Source organism: Thermobia domestica, chromosome 1, assembly GCF_964235325.1.
Source record: "Thermobia domestica chromosome 1, izTheDome1.hap1.1, whole genome shotgun sequence".
NCBI lineage: Eukaryota > Metazoa > Arthropoda > Insecta > Zygentoma > Lepismatidae > Thermobia > Thermobia domestica.
The window spans coordinates 71,734,154-71,754,736 of NC_137454.1; the positions used below are offsets into that span (position 1 = coordinate 71,734,154).

Sequence of the window (20,583 nt, forward strand, 5' to 3'; positions counted from 1 at the left end):
TACTGTGCGTTGAACTCTTAAAAAATGCTGTTAAACACTCATTTCTGTAGCATCATAACGCTACGAACTTTGTGTAGAAAATTCGTTATTCGAACTATACCGGAAAACAAATGACATAAGATGAGCGCATCCGAGCCGCGCATGAAGGAGACGAGAAAGAAGCAGTGTGGTGAAAAATTAATTAAGAAAAATACTTTCTTCATTTAAACTCTTCGAAAACGGGGTAGTGTTATAGAACTTTACCTCTGTTACTTTCATGTTATAGAGCCATGCAGGGGTAAAAGTGGACCTGAAAAAGTAGGAGGATGCATGACCTCACGCCGTTCCTATCTTTGGCCATTGTAATTTTTTAGAAGTGGGGGACGCCACAGATATTTTCTGAAAGTGGACGTTCTCCGACACTGTTATCCCCGATGGTATAAATTAATGAATGCAGCCCTTTTTGTTTCAATTTGGTACTATTTTTCAGCCCACTCCAGAGCTAGGACTGTGGCAACACTGGGATCAGAGCTCCATTTTACATTGAGGACTGCACACCTATATTTGATGTTACTATTTTAAACTTCAGTGAACTTCCGTTGTGCAGCATGAAGATAAGATTTGAAATTATCTTGATGCAACCATATTTATGCGCGGTTGGAACCCCTTATTGTTTGTACATCATATCTGACGTAATCTAACTTCACCAATCAACTCACGCGTTACAACGTTTAGCGATCTGCTGTTGTGTAACCTTGTGTCGGCTGCTAGAAGTATTCGGACGTAATAAATGATGTAGTGAAGATAGATTATAACGCAACATTGTGTCTGTTAGTAATCTGAGTGTAGAAAATGATGAACGAGTCGAGGAGATAGTGTGAGTACATATTTCAAAGGAGGAAGTTTTGAGTAGTCAGTCAGTGTGACAGATAGTGTTGTTGAAATTGGTGGAATGACGAGATCAATGGCGGAAAATAATGCTGACAGTGAAAGGTATTAACACTTAAAACTTTCGGATATGGTTTCAAATTTGTTTAAGAACTGCAGCTTTAATCAGAAATCTTTTATTAAGTAATGTGATTTTAGGTTCTGTCAATTGCAAGTATAGATAACGATGACAGTCATATTTTAAGAAGTTTCCTGACAAGGTCATTAACGTTTGAAGGTCGACTTATATGAATAAACTTTAAAAAAAAAAAACTTTTTGATTATATAATTACATAGAGATATTCTGAGCTGCGAATTTCACGTACATTAATCTCCCTCCCTCTCCTTTTCCTCTAATAGTATCAAACGTTTACCTATTGACGGTATTGAGAAAGATTTGCAATATATTTCATATATAATTGATCATAGTAGATGTTTTAGTTCCTTAATCTATGACAAGGGATTTCGGACAATGTTTAGCAGAAGGGGTGCAGCTTTTTTGTCTAAAAAAAGAAATAACATTTCGGTAGTTTCTGTTCCCATTATGTTAGTTTAGGCTAGTTTAGGTTTGGTTAGTTTATGTTAGTTTATATATTAGTGTACGTTCCGAGCATAATTTTCAAAAAAAATGATAGAATTTCACTTCTATTATTATTAGATTAGGTTAGGTTATATTAGGTTTAAGTACTTGCATCTTTCATTTTTCCTGTAATTCTTGCATTTTTTTTACGTACTTCTAGACCCTTCTGCTAAACATTTACAAAAGCAACTAAAAAGAAAAAAGTCAGGAAGTAACAGCTTCTGATTTAAAACTACTACAAGTTCTGTTCCTCAATACGGTAAATGCAAAGTCTGCATTGCGGAACTTAACTACTCATGCCTACGGAACAGACCTCGTAAGTAAAATAAATGTAAGGTTTTGCTTTGATTGACAAAAGGAAATGACATTCACTTTGGATCTCAGGAATTATATAAAGGTTTGTAGTTTGGGAAGCTTAATTTAAGAAGTTCATTAACGTGAAGGCAAGTGTTGATTCAGAACTGCACTATGGCCTGTGGGCTGCAGAGTAGGTCCAGCATGTTACGATTTAGTTTAGCTTAGGGTAGAGCTGATTAGTTTAGTTTCAGTTAGTGTCCTTATGCCTGGACCTACTTTGTGTCAACATTATAAACAATAATAGTGTATTTTTTGTCATGATTTAAGGAAATTTAATCATTCGTTACTCGACTTTACAGCATGGTTTTATTTTGAAACCATATGTCTTTGTGATCAGATTAAGCAGGAAAATATTGATATTTTCGTTAATGACAATTGTTCACATCATGTAATTGGTCTTTCTTGTAAGCTAATCGTAACATCTTGCAGGTTGCGTGGTGCTTCGAGGAATATTGAAGTGAAAAGCAAATTTAAGGAAGTCAGGAATAAAAGAGCATAGAACCGGTGGTGGTGTTCAGATGTGGTCAAAACATTTCTTAAAATGGGATAAATTGTACTTTCTTTCTTTTTTTTTTTTTTTTGGAGGGGGGGAACTTTTCTAAAAGTTGATACTTTTCTTTTTGCTCTAAATATAGCCTGATTTTGGTTAGGTTAAAATAGGTGTTTAACGGGAAGTTTAACTTTATAGGAATGACATTTGGTATCTCCCCAAATCCATCAACGGTTCTGATGTCAATACTGTGATTTATTGTGAGCTGTTGTAAATGACCTCGTTTATGCGTATACCTACCATCGCTGATGCACCTTCTCCCTAGGGACGTATTCTCCTCGCTGCAGCTCGGGCCCCTTGCTATACTCCTGCTCTGACTCGGTTACGTAGCATTCGCGATTTTTAGTGCCCAGCTAGCACAAGCTGGTTCGTGTTTTATGTACAATAGTTTTTATACCATTTGTCCACACTGTATTTATACTCATCACAATTACAAATAACGAACCGTAATCAATACTAAGTGAGCCAGAGTAACTACCAAGTGATTTGGGGCAGAAACTAAATAATAGCCGTTTATACCTACCTTCACGGATTGTATACATCAGCATTTTTTTTTTATACCTAGTTTTTTCTTTCCCCCGGCAACATTTTGTGTTCCTCCATTACACATATTGCATTTCAATTCTATTCGCTTAACAGGTTACTCACACATTGGTAATCCTTCCGTAACAACAACCCATTTCTCCTGTAAACATTCTGGTTTTTTTTTTTTTTTTAACCTAGTTTTCCCCCCTCCTCCCCCCGAATACAGAATTAACCCGTAAAATGCTTCGGGTTTTGGGAACCAGTTGTTAAAATCATCTCTTTACCTTTAGATCCAATAGTTACAAACAAAATAATTCTCTGGTTCTATTTTTCAGAATGTAGTCCTTCTATATTATTTTCTTTGTAGCTTTTAAAGTTACAATTTAGACCTGCTGCAGTTGGGATATGACCGTTTAACTTTCTACAGCATCTTATCAATAGAAGTATACTAATTCTGCGGATGTGCAAACCAGTTCGTTTTTGTAACATCCGTTTAGTTTCCTTGCTGTGCAAATATTGAATTGCGCTTACCTAATCTTGGTCAATATTACGTTGCTAGGCCTAACAGTTTTCATTGGAGTAAATAATGATATAATTATATAGCTACCGGTTGTTGAATGATTTGAGTGACGCCAAGCATAGGACCTGTGAAAAATCGTACCAATATATATATATATATATATATATATATTTCCAAAACGCTTGCACCACCACTTAAGTTTATTTGGTGGTACTGGTAATGCTTTTAGAACGAGAAAGAATCATTATGTCAGCAAAAAGGTAGGAAATACCAACCACATTTGTAATAGGTTTGTAGGAGGGAACGTGCCATTCCGAAGATTTTCAAGATGCTTTAGGCTCATCCCAAGAGGTCAGTAAACCGTTGATCTACCAAGACATGCAGTAGTTCAGATCGATGATGTAATTTCTTCTGTTTGGTTTTATCGTTCTTGCAAAAGCTGGAAATGAACAGTTATAAAGGGGTCTATGGAGAATGTAGGTTTCACACTTTTGTTTCTTGTAGGTCCCAGGGGCTTCAAAAGAATTAGCAGACCTTGCATATTTATACGCTAATATCGTATTCACACACAATAACAAGAAGAAAACTGCAAATGTTTCAATAATATGAGGTTATTGATATGAAATCTTGCAAAAGAATGACCGCAGAGGTCGTTTACAGAGGAAAAGAAAATGCCAGTACTGAAACGTGATTTTGTTCCCGGTTATTTCAGGCAACCGATGTTGCTCTTGTGGTTATGATTTCATTATGTAGGCTACACTGTGCACTAAAAAACTGAATATACATCTGTCGTGACATATATCTCTTATTTTGTAGTGGAACTTTTCAGCCCACTAAGTAATCAATGAAGCATGTCTTTGGTTCATGATTTTCGTTGCTGTAGATCCACAGCTCTATTAGAGGAAATAAAATTACACAACGAATTATTACATCCCAGTGTAAAAAAAATGTTAACAATTTCAAGCACAGGGTCAAGGAATTGCTACAGAAGCACCTATTTTACAGTGTTGATGAATGTTTAAATAGAGATTTAAAATGACTTTTTCAATTAAGTCACCCAATGTCACTCGGAATTGTGATGATACAGCACCATAATAACTTTCTCTTGAAAAAGAAATCTCGGTGTATATGATGTATATACTCGTATAATATTCAAAATCCGAATCTTTGATTTCAGTGCTTAAAATATATAAATTCTGAAGTGATTATTTCTAGTCATTAATACAATAAGCAGTACGTACAAACGGAAGAGATCACCATCCCAGATTTCAGCTATTATATGTATTGATCAATGATGTACATTATATAAATCTTGAAAATCAGTTCCCTGGGATGAGTATAGACTACATAAAAGTGTAGTTTCCCATATAAGTTGAGTTGATTTTGAGTTTAACGTCCCTTTCATCACCGAGGCTATATGAGACGAGACCTACTGATTAACGTGGAATCCGAACCACGTAAGCTTCCGCCGGGAATCGAACCCGGGTCTCCTAGCGAAACGCTTAACCACGAATGAGCTCGTAGTTTCCCATATGTCCTATTAAAAATGTTGCCATTTTATTCCCTTTTGCAGTAATTATTTCCTCGAAAAAGAAAAGTCATTTTATCCATTCTCTTTTATTTGCATGCTTTTTGTGAATGCAGCTGATGTATGAAATGTTTGTTTGTGTTGTGGTTATGTTACTAGGTTCAGCGATATTCCAAAGTGATTTTGGTCATTATGATTGGTTACATCTTTTTTTATTTCTTTCTTTCAGCTGGTTTTGGAACTTATTTCGTTGGACACCAATGTCCTCAAATCTACTTCGTTCAGCAGAAAAGAAGATTCTGTCGTGTAAGTAAACATTTATTATCTTGTCTAATGTTTGTAATAGACATGTATGTTAAAGGTTCACATGTTCTGTACTTATGACCATATCTTTCGTTTGACATCAGTCAGAAATAATATTTTACATACACATCCTGAAGAGATAGCTCAAAACATGCTGTTATCTACGAATCATGAGAACTTATTGTTCCATTGTAAGCTCTTTGTTTTCGTTATCTGTTGCAGTTGTGTGTAGCCTGTAGGTGTCTTACATAAAAATCATCTTCAGATTCAAAATTAATATCAGGGCACTGTGAGTGAAGCTTTTTTTTTAATGACTTAATTGAGGAGCATGCTGAGAGAACCTGTTCTGCTTTGTAGTAGGCAAAAGAAAGAACAGTTATTTACATGCTTTAGACCCTAACGATGCTTTTCCATTCTAGCGCATATACCCAAATTTTGCTATATTTACCTGTAATGTGAATTAAGGATACCTTAAATTTGGGGCTATGCACTTAAATGGAAAAGTATCGTTAGAGATGTAATCCATGTAAATAACTGTTACGAAGCGAAACAGTTTCTCTCAGCATGCTTTTCAATTAAGTCATACAAAAAAGTTTCACTCACAGTGCCCTAAAAATAATTTTGAAACTGAAATTGATTTTTATGTAAGATATCTATATATAATTATTACTTATTAATTAAATAATCTATTTTTGCTATAAACAGGAGAAGCATACTGTAAATTTAGAACTATGTTACAATTAATATGGAATAAATATTATATTATGAACTCATATGTTTCTCCTGTTAATGAGATGGTTGAGCTTGTTTTTTTGCACGCCAACTTCTTGATTTGTGGCTGAATTTTCGTTAGGGCTAGTATCAGTAGTGATTCTAGATTCAATCGATTTCTGCATTTTGTTGTGAAACAAATAATTAAAACACTTGTATTAATATACGAACACAAATAACATAACGAGCGTAGCCGCGGGATCTACTTGTTGAAGATAAACGGTGTAGTAATAAGTGATAGGAATTTTTGGAAGTAAATGCAATATAAATTCTCTCTGACAGAATAGTTTCCAGATCATTTAAGAACTATATATACATAATACTTATTTTAAATTTTACGCCCCCCTCTGAAGTCCGTACCTCAGTTTGAATAACACTGGGTTAGACAAAATGTGAGGACCTAATCTAAAAAGGAAGTGCGTATTTAGAGTGTGTACGATCACCTATAGAAATTCGAAATGGAGGTTAGGTGGATATTATACCATTTTTCTGCAGAAAGTGATAGAATTCCTTTAGACAGAAAATATGAGTAATGGGACAAATTCTGTTTCCAACAGTAGTTCGGTAATGCGAAACTCTGATGCTTGTAGATGTCAGGGAAGGCCAAAACTAACTTCCCCTTTGCCAACAGTTATTTGTAGAGCCAGTGTCCAGATTCTGTATATTATTCTATACTTATGTCCTCAAATCATGGGTGGACGTTTCTAGTTACGTCAGTTGGAGTATTATCTTCGTAGAAGAGTACATATAAACTTCCCACGATTGTGTACTAAGGCGAAGGGAGATGGTGATTATGAGATGAATAAAAGTAAATTTAAAAAATATATCTGCCTATTGCTCACATAATCAAATTGATCACGTTTTAGTAGATAGAAGAAGACAATCTAGCATAATTGACATCCGGTCGTTTAGAGGGGCTGATTGTGACACTGATCACTACCTGGTAGCAGCGATAATACGGGAGAGATTATCATTGAATAAATGTAATACTCAATGTCCGAAAACGGAGAGATTTAATTTAAAGAAATTAGAAGAGAGCCAGGTAAGAGAGGAATACCAGATTGAAGTTTCGAATAGATTCTCGGTTTTAGAAGACTCGGAGTGCACTAGTGTTGAGGATACTTGGATTGAAATTAGAGATAGCATTAAAAGTTCAGCAATAGAAAAATTGGGACACGCGGAAATACGTAGGAACAAACCATGGTTCGACCAAGAATGCATTAAACTAATAGAGAAGAGAAAACAGGCAAAATTACGGTGGCTACAAAATCCGAATGAAACAACTACACAAAATTTCGCAGATATCAGGCGGGAAACTTCCAAAACTTTTAGAACAAAGAAACGGGATTTTTTGAAAGCTAAAATTAAGGAACTTGAAGATAATAGTAAAAATAAAAATATTCGGGACATGTATAAGGGGATCAGCGAATTTAAGAAAGGCTATCAACCTCGTGCTTATATATTAAAGAAATCTGATCTATTTAAGAGGCTCACTGATACGGATAGCCTCTTAAATAGATGGAAAGATTTCTTTGACGATTTGCTGAACACGCAGCCAAAAACTAATGTGCGTGGAGAAAAGGAGATACACACCGCAGAACCGTATATTCCAGAACCCAATCGAATAGAAGTGGAAGCCGCTATAAAGAAATTAAAGAAACACAAATCTCCGGGTGTAGATGAAATTCCGGCTGAGTTAATTTTAGCTGGAGGCGAAAAGTTGTGGAACAAGATACACAAACTCATTCTCCTTATCTGGAACAAGGAAGAATTGCCACAAGAGTGGAAAGAGTCAATCATTGTTCCAATTCACAAGAAAGGCGACAAAACTGACTGTAATAATTATCGAGGCATTTCTCTTCTGTCAACATCCTATAAAATCCTTTCAAATATTCTGTTAGCAAGATTGACCCCATACGCAGATGAAATTATTGGAGATTATCAGTGCGGATTTAGACGAAATCGATCAACTATCGACCAAATATTTACCATTCGCCAAATCCTCGAAAAGAAGTGGGAATACAATACCCCGGTACATCAACTATTTATTGATTTTAGAAAGGCTTACGACTCTGTTAGGAGAGAAACATTATACAACGTTCTTACAGAGCTTGGAATATCGAGAAAGCTAATTAGATTAATTAAGATATGTTTAAGTGAATCCCAAAGTAAAGTCCGGGTAGGAAAATTTTTGTCCACGAGCTTCCACGTCGAAAATGGCCTGAAACAAGGAGATGCGTTGTCGCCATTATTATTTAACTTTGTGCTGGAATACGCCATAAGGAAAATCAAAGATAGCAACCAAGGCCTAGAATTGAACGGCATTCACCAGGTTATGGCATATGCTGATGATGTAAATTTAATAGGGGATGATAGGAGAACAATAGAAAGAAATGCAGAGATCTTATTAAACGCTTGCAGGGACATGGGTTTAGAAGTAAATGCAGAGAAAACTAGATACATGGAAGTGCGTCGGGACCGTAATACGGCAAATGGTGGAGGCGTTAAAATATTAAATAATACTTTTGATAAAGTGGATACTTTCAAATATTTAGGATCAATATTAACAGAGGAAAATCATATTCACGAAGAAATTAAATGTCGACTAAAAGCAGGGAATTCGTGTTACTATTCGGTTCAAAATCTCTTGTCGTCGCGAATTCTGTCGAGGAATTTGAAGCTTAAAATATATAAAACGATAATCATGCCTGTTGTTCTGTATGGTTGCGAAACATGGTCGCTTACTCTGAGGGAAGAACATAGACTGAAAGTATTTGAGAACAGGATCCTGAGAAGAATATTCGGACCCAAGAGGAACGAGAATGGGGAATGGCGGAAGCTTCATAACGAGGAACTACATAGTTTATACGGTTTACCCAACATTGTTAGGGTCGTCAAGTCTAGGAGGCTTAGGTGGGCAGGTCATGTAGCTAGAATGGAAGAAAGTAGAAACGCTTTCAAAGTCTTGACTGGTATACCCATAGGAAAACGACCATTAGGAAGACCTAGGCGCAGATGGGAGGATAATATTAAGATGGATCTCGCAGAGATAGGAATACAAAGTAGAAACTGGATCCAATTAGCTAAGGATAGAAGTCAGTGGAGAGCTTTTGTGAACGCGGCACTGAACCTCCGGGTTCCATAGGCCATAGAGTTAGTTAGTTAGTTAGTTAGTTAGTTATCTGCCTATTGCTAAAAATATGTCAGCACTACCCTTTTGAGTAAGGCACATGATCAGTGGTTAGTTGGAGTTTAGCGTAGAAGATGTGAACCTACAGTTTAAGGTAAAATCCGAAGTCCATAATGTGTTCATATTTTAAGACTCTCCTACCGAGAATCGGACTTAGGAACCCGTGTACAAAAGCATGTAAAGTGAGTAATATTAAATTTATATATAATATTGTACAATCCCTTTTTTTTTTTTTTTTTTTTTTTCAAAGTAAGAGGCATTTAAATAGACCTGCAAAATAGATCAATAAAATCCAGAAATTAAAATCCCGTCCATTCAAAGAAAAAAATATTTCCCCAAATAAATTAATGGCTAAACAACAAGGACAGGTACTCGACACCCTTAATATAACACACAGAAGTGCTCTTGTTTCTGGTAGATCAGTCGGATCTATTCTTTATCTCTTATCCAATCGTTTGCTAGGCCAAAGATAAGTCTGAATTCTATACTCGGGATACTTTAACTCTTGTTTCATCCTGCCACCAAATTTTATTGTCAGCTGTAGCCAATGAGGGACCTAATGACGTGATCTCAGATTCGGGTATGAATTCCAGTTTCTTCAAAAACTTGTCTGCAATACCAAATTATTCTGGCTTAGAGAAGTGTTTGTGTTTGTTTGATTAGAAGCAATTGCATTCCTTAATCAGTAAACTAAATCAGATTCTTTCTAACTTGAAGTTCACTGTAGATCATGAAAAACTTCCTTTTCTCTGTAAACTTTCATACTTAGACCTAAATATTAGAAGACCTAAAAACAAATTTGTCACCAGCGTTTACCATAAGGCCGCTGCAGGTACACAATAGATATATTCTAAATCCGCGCATTTGCTAGTGACCAAAGCGAATATATATTGGTCATATAATTTAGGGAAACAGAGAAGCAAGACGTCAGGGGAATGGTACAGTAATAATACATGGTCAAGTAATTAATAACAAACTATAGAGCCTGTAGCCGACACCGTGAAGCAGAAATGGAAGAAGGAGAGCTATGGAGTGGATTGTCCGTAGGGTCCGGACCCCCTCTCCTTGTAACATCCGATGTGTGTAGAATGTTATATACATGTATGCATTCATTTTCATATGTTTGTCCCACGTGATACGTCTGTGTATCCCCTCAACATTGCTAGGATCCTCCCTCCCCCCTAAAGTCCTGACTTGCTACGTGCCTGATTGAGGGGCCGCGGTGGCTCAGTGGTAGAGCTTTCACCTCTGGTGCTTGGGGTCCCAGGTTCGATCCCAGCCCCCGCCAAGTGGATTTTGTGGTGGACAAACACCGTGTGCGTGGGTTTTCTCGGGGTTCTCCCGTTTCCTCCCACTTTCTTCATTCCACCATTTCATTCATCACTCATCATCACCGTCTCCTTTAGCCTAACCGGCATAACCGTGGGACGTAAAACTCAAAGATTTCATTTTTTGGTGCCTGATTGAAAGTATACGTTGAACGTGAATAAGAATGATCAAGAAGTATGACTAAAAATATAGGGTACAAAAAAATGTAGTGCAACATAATGGACTGCCCACGATAGATGGTTGTGGAAAAGTATTGGGGAGACCTTCATCCAGCAGTGGATCGACAACGGTTGATGATGATGATGATGATGATGACATAAAAGTAAGACAATAATATACACCCCTGTGTGAATATATTGCAAAACACCAAAGCAGCACAATATACTGCAGATAAATAACCGCTGTGCACATGTACATAGCCGTGATATTATCTAATAAGGGAAAAAAGAACCGCCCCTCTTCTCTGTCGTTATGTGCTACGCCTCTGCCCTCACTTGTCAGAGTATTGTCGAATACAATGTCACATTTTAGTGTATGTTGTGCTTCTACGCATATTTTCATCGAACTCACTTCATATTTCGTCTCATTATCCACAACGTGTTGTGTTGCCAGTTCCCCTAATTCCCCCCCATAACTAAGGAACTGTTGCGATCTAGGATTTTTCTCGTCTATGGATTTTCTTGTTCACTAATACAAATTGATTGACTATAATCACGTTCCACATTTCGTGACATCAGAAAAAGGTCCCTTGTGAGTACGTACGTTTGTTCAAAGCAAAAATTTGGAAAAGAATATTATCCAATTTAAGAGCTATTACACCGATGCCAATGAAAAATCTAGAGTCTACGAGATAAAATGTAATTGCGTGGATGGTTATATAGGTATTAAAAACGGTTTAAGGAACAGCTTATTATATATAAAGTCAAGAATGACGTGTTTCTGAAATGTGTTTTATTTTTCTCGAAAATCCAAAACTTGACATAAATTAAGGTTGTTTAAACGAGGAATGAGAAACAATAATTGAAAAATACATATACTATTGGCACAATAATATAAACATTAATATGAGCTGATGATGTTCCCTACTTGAACAAAAGAACATGCAACTTGAGCTCGCCACAGCAGGGACAGCGGTCATTTGACGTGGGATCGGTAGCTACCGACGATGTGTTCTTCGCACTGCCCTACCGTGATGTGTGTTCTGTTTCCATGATGTTTCTACTACGTACTTGATCTCCTATTCTCTGTGAACAAGGTTCCAAAGGAGAGAGCTGAAAGCTAGAAAGTGTAAGATATATCCAGGGTTTGTATAATTTGATCGCAGTAAAATGATAAATAGTTTTTTTGTACAGAAGAAGTGATACCGCATTATTCTCATATTTCTTGAAATACTCTGATATATTCTCATATATTTTGAAGTAAAAGTGGCATGATCGGATGATTAGAATATCTTAAGTATTGAAATGAAATGAAATTTATAGTACGTCACACGATTATGCCCTTTAGGCTAAACGAGATGTTCGAGTGACGTAAAACCTTAAGTTTCATTTCATTTTTACTGTTGGTGCTATTTTCTGTATAGTGCTACTGGGCAAGAAAATGGGAGAACCCCGAGAAAATCCACGGACACAATATTGCCTACCACAAACTGACGTGCCCAAGGACCAATCCGGCTACCTCCCGCAGTAGAGATAAGCGCTCTACCATTGAGCCACCCCCATTTGAAGTATTACTATCTATATCCAGTCAAGCATTTTTCATAGTAGTTTTGAATTCTTGACCTTCTTCCCTTCACATGATCCAGAAATGTTGAATGCGTATAAATGTCTTAATTGCTAAGCCTTCAACACATCTGAAACTTCAGAGGTAAGAAATTAAATGTAAAGAATTCACTACGTTCAGTTTCTAAATTTTGAATTTGTTGTAGGCTGAAAGAGGTGATGGGAACTTGCTTATGATGATGATAGATTGTGAAATGACAGGAAATCTGCATATGGCTTGATGGTAATGATTTCGTTAGTTAAATCTATTTAAATGTCCCTTCGTGAAAATTAAATTTTATTATGCATAATTTTAATATTTAATAATCAAATTTATAACATAATACAAATTCATTTTGAAAAAAAAAAAAAAAAAATAACGAACATTTAACTGGAATTAGAAAATGAAATCAAATTATCAATAAAATCACGTCATTAAAATTCTAGTTCATGTTAGAGAAAACAGAAAAAGAAACTTCGTATAAATGAATAAGCTAAAAAACGTTTATAGCATGAACACCGTTAAGGAATTCTAGTCAACTTTCGTATAGGGGACCATTTAAATAAATAAATAAATAAATAAATAAATAAACTTTTATTACTGCGTGCAGTATTGAATTCGTCTGTAAGTGGTTTTAGATAGTTTTGTTGTACTTTTTGTTGCAAATTATAACACTTCCATTATTTTATCTTTCTTCGTCAATGGTTTTATTCCATTGTAAAATTCGGTTTAAAGTTATATTACTGAAAGTAAAGACAATAATGTTGATACCGTTTCTTTCCTATGCTTAGTGTACTTTTGTATCGTAAATCTAATAAAGGACGCTGGCAGTTGTTGTTCTTTTGTATACTGCTAGTATATGAGTCGCAAACTACTTAATGAATCATAATAAGGGTAATTGACTTATCGCATGTTAGTAATTACGATATGATTGTGATTACGTTTAAAGTCCAAAGAGTACTGCAATACCAAGATCCGCTTTTAATACTGTTGCTTTTAAGTTTAGGTGCTTAATGAAAGACAAAACACCATTAAGGATTTCAAAGAAAAATCGCACAATAAAAAACAACAGTGCAATTATTAACTGTAATGTAGATTTGAAGTTGCAGAGAATAATTAAGAACTGAATTATTGTGTACGAAGGTACTTGTGTTAATGGATACAGAGCAATTCTAAGTAGTCAGCTGAAAGTAATTCCGTGTACCTGCATTCGTGACGGTCCAGGTTGGATTTCCAGATTTATCTGTTCGTACTGGAGTTTGTGGGTTTTGAGTGTCACTAGATGATTACTAGGATGTTTTCAAATATACGTTTCTTTCTCGTCTTTCGCTCCTTTTCCAAAACCTGATTCTTGATGGATGTCGTTATTCAAATGAAGAATGAGCTTTACTCTAGTTTTAGTATAATGCTCTACTATCTTACCCTTCAAGAAAGGAGTCTGATTATTGATGGAATTAGATGCTAATGGAAGAATTGGAGCAATGAGAATGGAAAGTTCGGAGAAAACTCAGACACCATAGTGTTTTCCGTTAACTTTCATGACCTAGAATTGAATCGTACAAGAGATGGGCACTCTATCGCTGAGGCATCGTGCCGCCGTTTTTACTAAACTTGAGACTGATTGAGTGTTATATAGGAAGGTAAGTTTCTTATCCAAAAAAAAGCACTATAATTTCATTGCAAAATATTCTCTACCTGGTTGCAGCTACTTTGAAATACAAAATATCACACCGCACAGTAATACATCGGGTGATAAATCATTTTGAAACGACAGTTCCATTATATAAGCTTTCTGTTTCGAGAAAATGTCACTTGAAGTTATTTTTTCTGCTTTGATTTAATGAGAGAAAGAACACATATGCCTTTATTTGCAAATATTATTTCACTAGAATACCCTCGTTATTCGCGGTGATTTCTCTGTTACCGCGTTTATCTCCGGTAAACATATAATTAAGGCATAATTTATTATGCAAATTCTTCAAAATACAACTTTAAAATATTTGTCTTGCTTTTACGATGTCCTTTCTGCTTCAGTTGAAGCCAGACAGCACTAACACCATCTTATAGATAAAGAAATCATTCAGGTATATCACTACAGCATAGCGAGCAACCATCTTATCCGTATGAATGCACAAATCGCGAAAGAGCATTAAGAAGAGGCTATACGTCCCAAATAGCAGGCAGTTTACTGCTAATTGTCGGCAAGAACCTCCAACTTGATTGTACATAGGAGGATGCTTCCTTTCATGTACGGGGAAGCGATTTTGGTTGTCATCTGAAAAACATTTGGGATTCCAGTCAACGCAGCACAAAACTTGCGCTTTCGATTGCGACATTAAGTATATTGATTTGTCCACTTTTGCGTTGCGTTGCGCTCCCCAATTTTCGCGAATGCTAGTACAAAATGACATCCTTCAAACTGTAAGCAAACGACGTAAAATTCTGCAGCTTCTGTCAATATTAAATTGTCTATTTTGTATATTCACTAGTTATTTCATCAGTATCTGGTTTCAAAATGTAAATGAAAGCATATACTTAAATTCAATATTGTACGTTTTTCATATGTTGTTTTGTTACTACTTTAATTCGTTTTTTGGATATTATCCTCAAAATTAGAACAGATGAGGTACAGTGGGGGGAAAGGAAAGAAATAACTTATTAATTTTGTATTACATCTTACATCAGCAACGGAGGTGTATAACACTAGACGTATGTTTAAAATGGGGTGTGACACGTAGTGCGTTCGATCAAGGACCGATGAACCAACAACACGCACTTTGGCCACTTAAAACAAACAAACAAACAAAAAGTAACAGTAGAATTTGTGACTCTACGCTTGTGTTGATTATGTATTGTGATGGTAGGATCCTTTTTATTAGTGTGTTAAGTTTCAATGCCGAATTCAAGTCGGCTGCGCGTGTCTCAGTGATAGAGCGCTTACCTCTGGTGTGTGGGGTTCCTGATTTGATCCCTGGCCTAGTAAGTTTGTGGTGAACAACATTGTGTCCGTGGATTTTTCTCGGACACTTCCATTTCCTCCTACATTCTCATTCCACCAATTCTTCCATTATCATTCACTTGCCTTGATCATCCATTTCCCTTAGTCTAACGGGCATTATCGTGGAATGTTAAACCGAAAGATGTCTTTTTCTCCGAATTCAAGTGTATCTGCGTCGTGTACCTCTTCAAAATGTAACATTAATTCTAATGTTATTTAGATGGGAGAAAAAAGTATTCAAGTGTCTAAGAAGAGTTCTATGACAGGGACACTAGAAAAAAATTTCAATTTTACACTGTAAAATTGCATTATAAATTGGTTTGAAGTTTATTATTTTTTTTTTAATAAATAAGATGCCTCCATTCCAAATTTATTTCTTTAGTTCGGTGTTGATAGCTACAGGCAAAATGCTTAATTTACAACTTACAATAGATAGATAATTACTTCGAAAACAATATTTATATGCATGCGTTATAAAATATCAAATATTATATACAGGGTGGTAGGTAACTCTACCGAAAAACTTTGGGAGGTGATTCCTTATATGAAATGAAAAAAAAAAAAAGTTCTAATAAACATAGGTCGATAAACGTCTCCTTTCAGAGTTATGAACAACCGAAAATTTGAAAAATCATGTTTCGAAACGCCCTGCCTCAGAAACTATAGGACCTATCCCAAGCGGTTTAAGGAATTACACAGGAACTAGTATGCGAGCTATCTAAATATCCACCTTTTACCATCCTCCGTTATCGGCGAAACGAACGCGCTATCTAAATATCCACCTTTTACCATCCTCCGTTATCGGCGAAACGAACGCGCGCATACTAGTTCCTGTGTAATTCCTTAAACCACTTGGAATAGGTCCTATAGTTTCTGAGGCAGAGCGTTTCGAAACATGATTTTTCGAATTTTCGGCTGTTCATAAATCTGAAAGGAGACGTTTTTCGACCTATGTTTATTAGAACTTTTTTCTTTCATTTCATATAAGGAATCACCTCCCAAAGTTTTTCGGTAGAATTACCTACCACCCTGTATAGGTTATCAAGAAATGCTGCTGCATTGTGAACATTTTATCCTATGTTAGCTCTAGTAAACACTTCCAGGTTTTCAGGATACGCCAGTGCTCGTAATACAGGATTAATTAAAAAAAGAATTTAGATAATTTAATTTTTTTCGTTGGATAGTGATATATTCTTTTTTAGTTTAATGTCTCGAAATTTTCCTAGGCTAGGGAGACTGTGATGATGATAATGAACGAAGTGATGCAATGAAATGTGGGAGAAAACTGGATAATCCTGAGAAAATCCACACATATAGCGTTTTTCCACTACGAAATCGCATGGCGCGAGCTGGGATTAAACCAAAGACCTCACGTACTAAAGATGAGCGCTCTACCATTGAGCCATCGCAACCCCAAACAGTATTTCAGAAACATATAGACCTGTTACTCCATTATATTTTCGATAATTTTTTGTAATATATTCCCCAATTTCATAATAGTCAATTGTAAATCAAATATATTTACATTAATTTATTGTTGTATTTGACGTCGAACAGGAATAGTTACAAAACAGGCGATTGCATTTAAGCAATCAATTGAAATCGATAAGAGGCAGATATGTAATATTTATCGTTAAGACGCAGTATGTTTTTGAAGACATTGAACTTTAGAAAAAGGGATACGGTTTATACACAAACGATATATTGTGTCTTTGTTCTTTTTTCTCCAGTGTTGTAATATTTGTAAAGTAGTTTCGTATAGAATGTATTGTATAGTCATCATTTTTTCTGTAATTTCAAGCGAGTTACTCAACTTTAGTGCGATTTCCTTTAACGTGGAGATGGTCTAATTTTCTATACAATCAATTAAGTTTCGATTTTTGACAAGAACATGTGAGAAAAGAAATAACTTTTGGTGATGTCTGTATATATAATTTTCATTAAGATTCGTTATTACTTCAGTTGACGTTGCATTGCGACACCTTAAATTGGTTTAGAGTTAATCCAGTTTCTGTAGAGTGTGATAAGTATTTTAAGGTAGTAGAAATGCATTATGAAATGAAATATTGAGAGTAAAATTATTGAAATTACTTGTCGGTTGTCTGTTAGAATACTGTATGCAATTTAGAATTAAATACACAGAATTGAAATATGTATCATTTACGGAATAATGATTCATTTTTTTTTATCCATGCGAAATTTTTGAGTTCTTCAAATGCTATCATGACAATCCTCTTCTCCAGGTGCTAACAAAGAAAGGAATTTTACTTTTTTTTTTTTTTTTTTTTTTTTTTTTTAAGTCATGTAATTTTCTATAACCCTGGTTTTTGATATCGAGCGATCTTTGAAATATGTGCAAGTCGATGAAAGGCCCTGGAAATCTAATATTACAAACATGCAGTTTACTTTAATGAAAGAATTATGCTATTCACTGCTGAACATCAATTAAGCTTTCCTTTAAACATAACGAATGTAGAACTCTCTTTCGTGATTATATTGTTATTGTACGCACCTTTGGCGGGAGAGACCCGGGTTCGAGGTGGGAGCTTATGTAGTTCGGATTCCTTGTTAAGCTGTAGGTCCACGTCCAATACAGCCTTGGCACTGAACGGAATCCAAAAGCTTCAAATCAAGTAACCAATAAAGTGTGTAATTATTCAGTTTTTCTTAAAAAAAAAAAAAAAAAAAGAAACTGAATCTTTTTTTGAAAACACAAAAAGTTTGTTTCCTTTCAAAAAAGGTTTTGATTTTAAAACCGATTTGGTTTCTATTAAAAACTTTATGCGTCTTTGTTAACTTGTTTGGAAATTAGTGTTACAAGAACAAGGCCAGATACCGGCGGCTTCGGAGAAAATCACACTGGTTTCAATAAAACTCAAAAATTGTTTGGAGAAAACGGAAAATTGTTTTGTTGAAAAACCGAAGGCGGTTTCGGCGAAACATCAAACCGGATTTTGGAGAAAACCGAACCGGCTGTTTTCAGAAACTGCAACCCATTTTAGGCGGAAAACCGAACTGAGTGTAATAAACCGAAATTTCAGTTTGTCTACAAACCGTTTCCTGTTTTTATGAGAACCTGTTTTGCCCATTCCTAGTAGTTACCTATGCTGGATTGTCTCATAGGCGACGTATTGGGATTAGTACTATCTACCGCGACCATCTTGTAATCCAAGTTTAGTCCAGGTCCATGAATTCCTAATGGGTATCCTTAAAATGCGTTACCACCAGTGTATTAAAAGAATTGAAGAGCTAGGACTTCCCAATATGATGAAAAGATTATTATTTACAATTAGGGACGCGGGATGAGGAGTACAGTAGAACTTTAGATACTGTGACACGGAATGAATTGTACGCTAAACCTGCTTTCTTCCGAGTTTAGGGATATAAAGTATTGCTGTGATCTCCATTACCCGTTTCTGCGCCGCCATTTACAGTTTACGTTTCATTAAACTTCCTATTTGTGACTAACAGGTGATATTATATTTCCAAAATATTTCTGATTTGGATAGAAACTATTCTTAATTCTGTCTGTTGATATAATGTCTTGAATATTTGGGTAAGATATTTTTAATTTTTTTTTATACTGTTGAGTATGACGGTTATTTGTTTACTTAACGCGGAAGTGCGAGTATTATTTTGGCTTTCTGCCAATATTCCATTGCGTCATATTGTATTTTTCTCTTTGGCGTGTGCCCATGATGTGTACATTTGATTACGTCAAGTTCTGTTTACTAGGTCAAGGTTCTTAATAATTGTTGCCCATACCTGATAATGTTTAGATTTTATGATGTAATTACTATTACAATTATTATTTTTTATAATCTGTCTAGTCTAGGGTTGCCACCTTTCCAAAACAATATGTAGGGACACTTTGTGCTGCTATTCAGGACGGGGTTATGTACCAGCGTTTCTTTTTCCGTAATGTAATATAGATCTTTCTATAGTGAAGAGTGAATAATACACATCTAATTGATAAAAGGAAAGTGAGGCAATTTAAATAATAAAATTCTCTTTAAAGTATATAATAAAAATTTAGTCAATTTGAATAGTACGTAGCTTGCATGTAAAATAGAAGATAGAAATAGTTGATTATCCCGACACTTGACTATAATTTTTGTTGTAGGAATAGACCATTTGTTATTCTTACTGTTTCAGCTGCTCCCACTCTCAGGACTACTGCTATTGTTGCTCACATTTAAATCTATTTCTGGTTGCTGCCTTGAAGTCAATATTCACCAGGGCCGCAGTGGCTCAGTGGTAGAGCGTTCACCTCTGGTGTATGGGGTCCCTGGTTCGATTCCAGCTCGCGCCAAGTGAACTTTGTGGTGGACGAACACCGTGTTGCGTGGGTTTTCTCGGGGTTCTCCCATTTCCTCCCACTTTCTTCATTCCACCATTTTATTCATTTCTCATAATCACCGTCTCCTTTAGCCTAACCGACATAATCGCGGGCCTTAAAACTCAAAGATTTCATTTTTTTTCAATATTCACCAGTTACAAAGTGAGCTTAAATTTTCTGTTGCCAGGCATATTGCTACCTCCCTCCCCTGCTGTGACATTTCCTCGTATTATGGAGGCTCTATATAATAATGTGGGAAGATTCCAATAATAATAATAATAATAATAATAATAATAATAATGATAATAATAGTTACCAATTTAATCAAAATATATCAAAGTCAGGACATTTCAAAGTCTGGATAGCTCCAAGACATTTTCTCCAAAATCGGGACAGATGGTAATCCTATTCTAATCGAGTTTATATCATATATATAAACACCCCGGACAAAAAAAAAAAAAAAAAAAAAAGAAGTGTTTACTATATTGGTCAATAAGCCGTTACATCACTCGGGCGCGGATAACAGCGTTGATTTTCTGTGACGTGCTGTCAATGTGGAAGAAGATTACGTTCAAGTCCAATTTAGCTCATTCCTTGAACAACTGGTCCCGCAGAGCCGCCAGCGAGGGTATGATGTCTCCTCTTTACGGCCCGTTCCAACATGTCCGAAGTTTTCTCGATAACGTTGAGATCAGGCAAAATCGCAGGCCAGGTGAGATATTTGATATCCACCTCATATTCAGGAAATCATTCCCGCACAATCCTGGCTCGGTTAACAGTGCAGTTATCGTCTTGATACTGGGGCTCTGGGATGTGACCATCTTGCAGAAACTGGACTAATGGCAACTCCTCATTAGCTAGAATGGACACGTAATCCACAGCCTTCATGCGGTTGGGCACCTCTATCAAGGGATCTATACGAGCAC

The 20,583-nt window shown here is 35.8% G+C and overlaps 1 protein-coding gene across 2 annotated transcripts in view; it reads left to right on the plus strand.

Annotated features, from left to right (window-relative positions):
- The first annotated feature begins 660 nt into the window (after positions 1 to 660).
- The window catches only part of puml (pummelig), a 78,403-nt gene continuing 58,480 nt past the window's right edge, over positions 661 to 20,583 (plus strand). The window contains exons 1-2 of one of the 2 annotated variants that reach the window (XM_081758783.1): positions 661 to 856; positions 5,196 to 5,272. In XM_081758783.1, the coding sequence (XP_081614909.1) occupies positions 5,227 to 5,272 (46 nt within the window). In that variant the 5' untranslated portion in view covers positions 661 to 856; positions 5,196 to 5,226. Of the gene's footprint in view, positions 973 to 5,195; positions 5,273 to 20,583 lie in introns of both variants that reach the window. The other variant, XM_081758774.1, reaches the window with a different exon arrangement.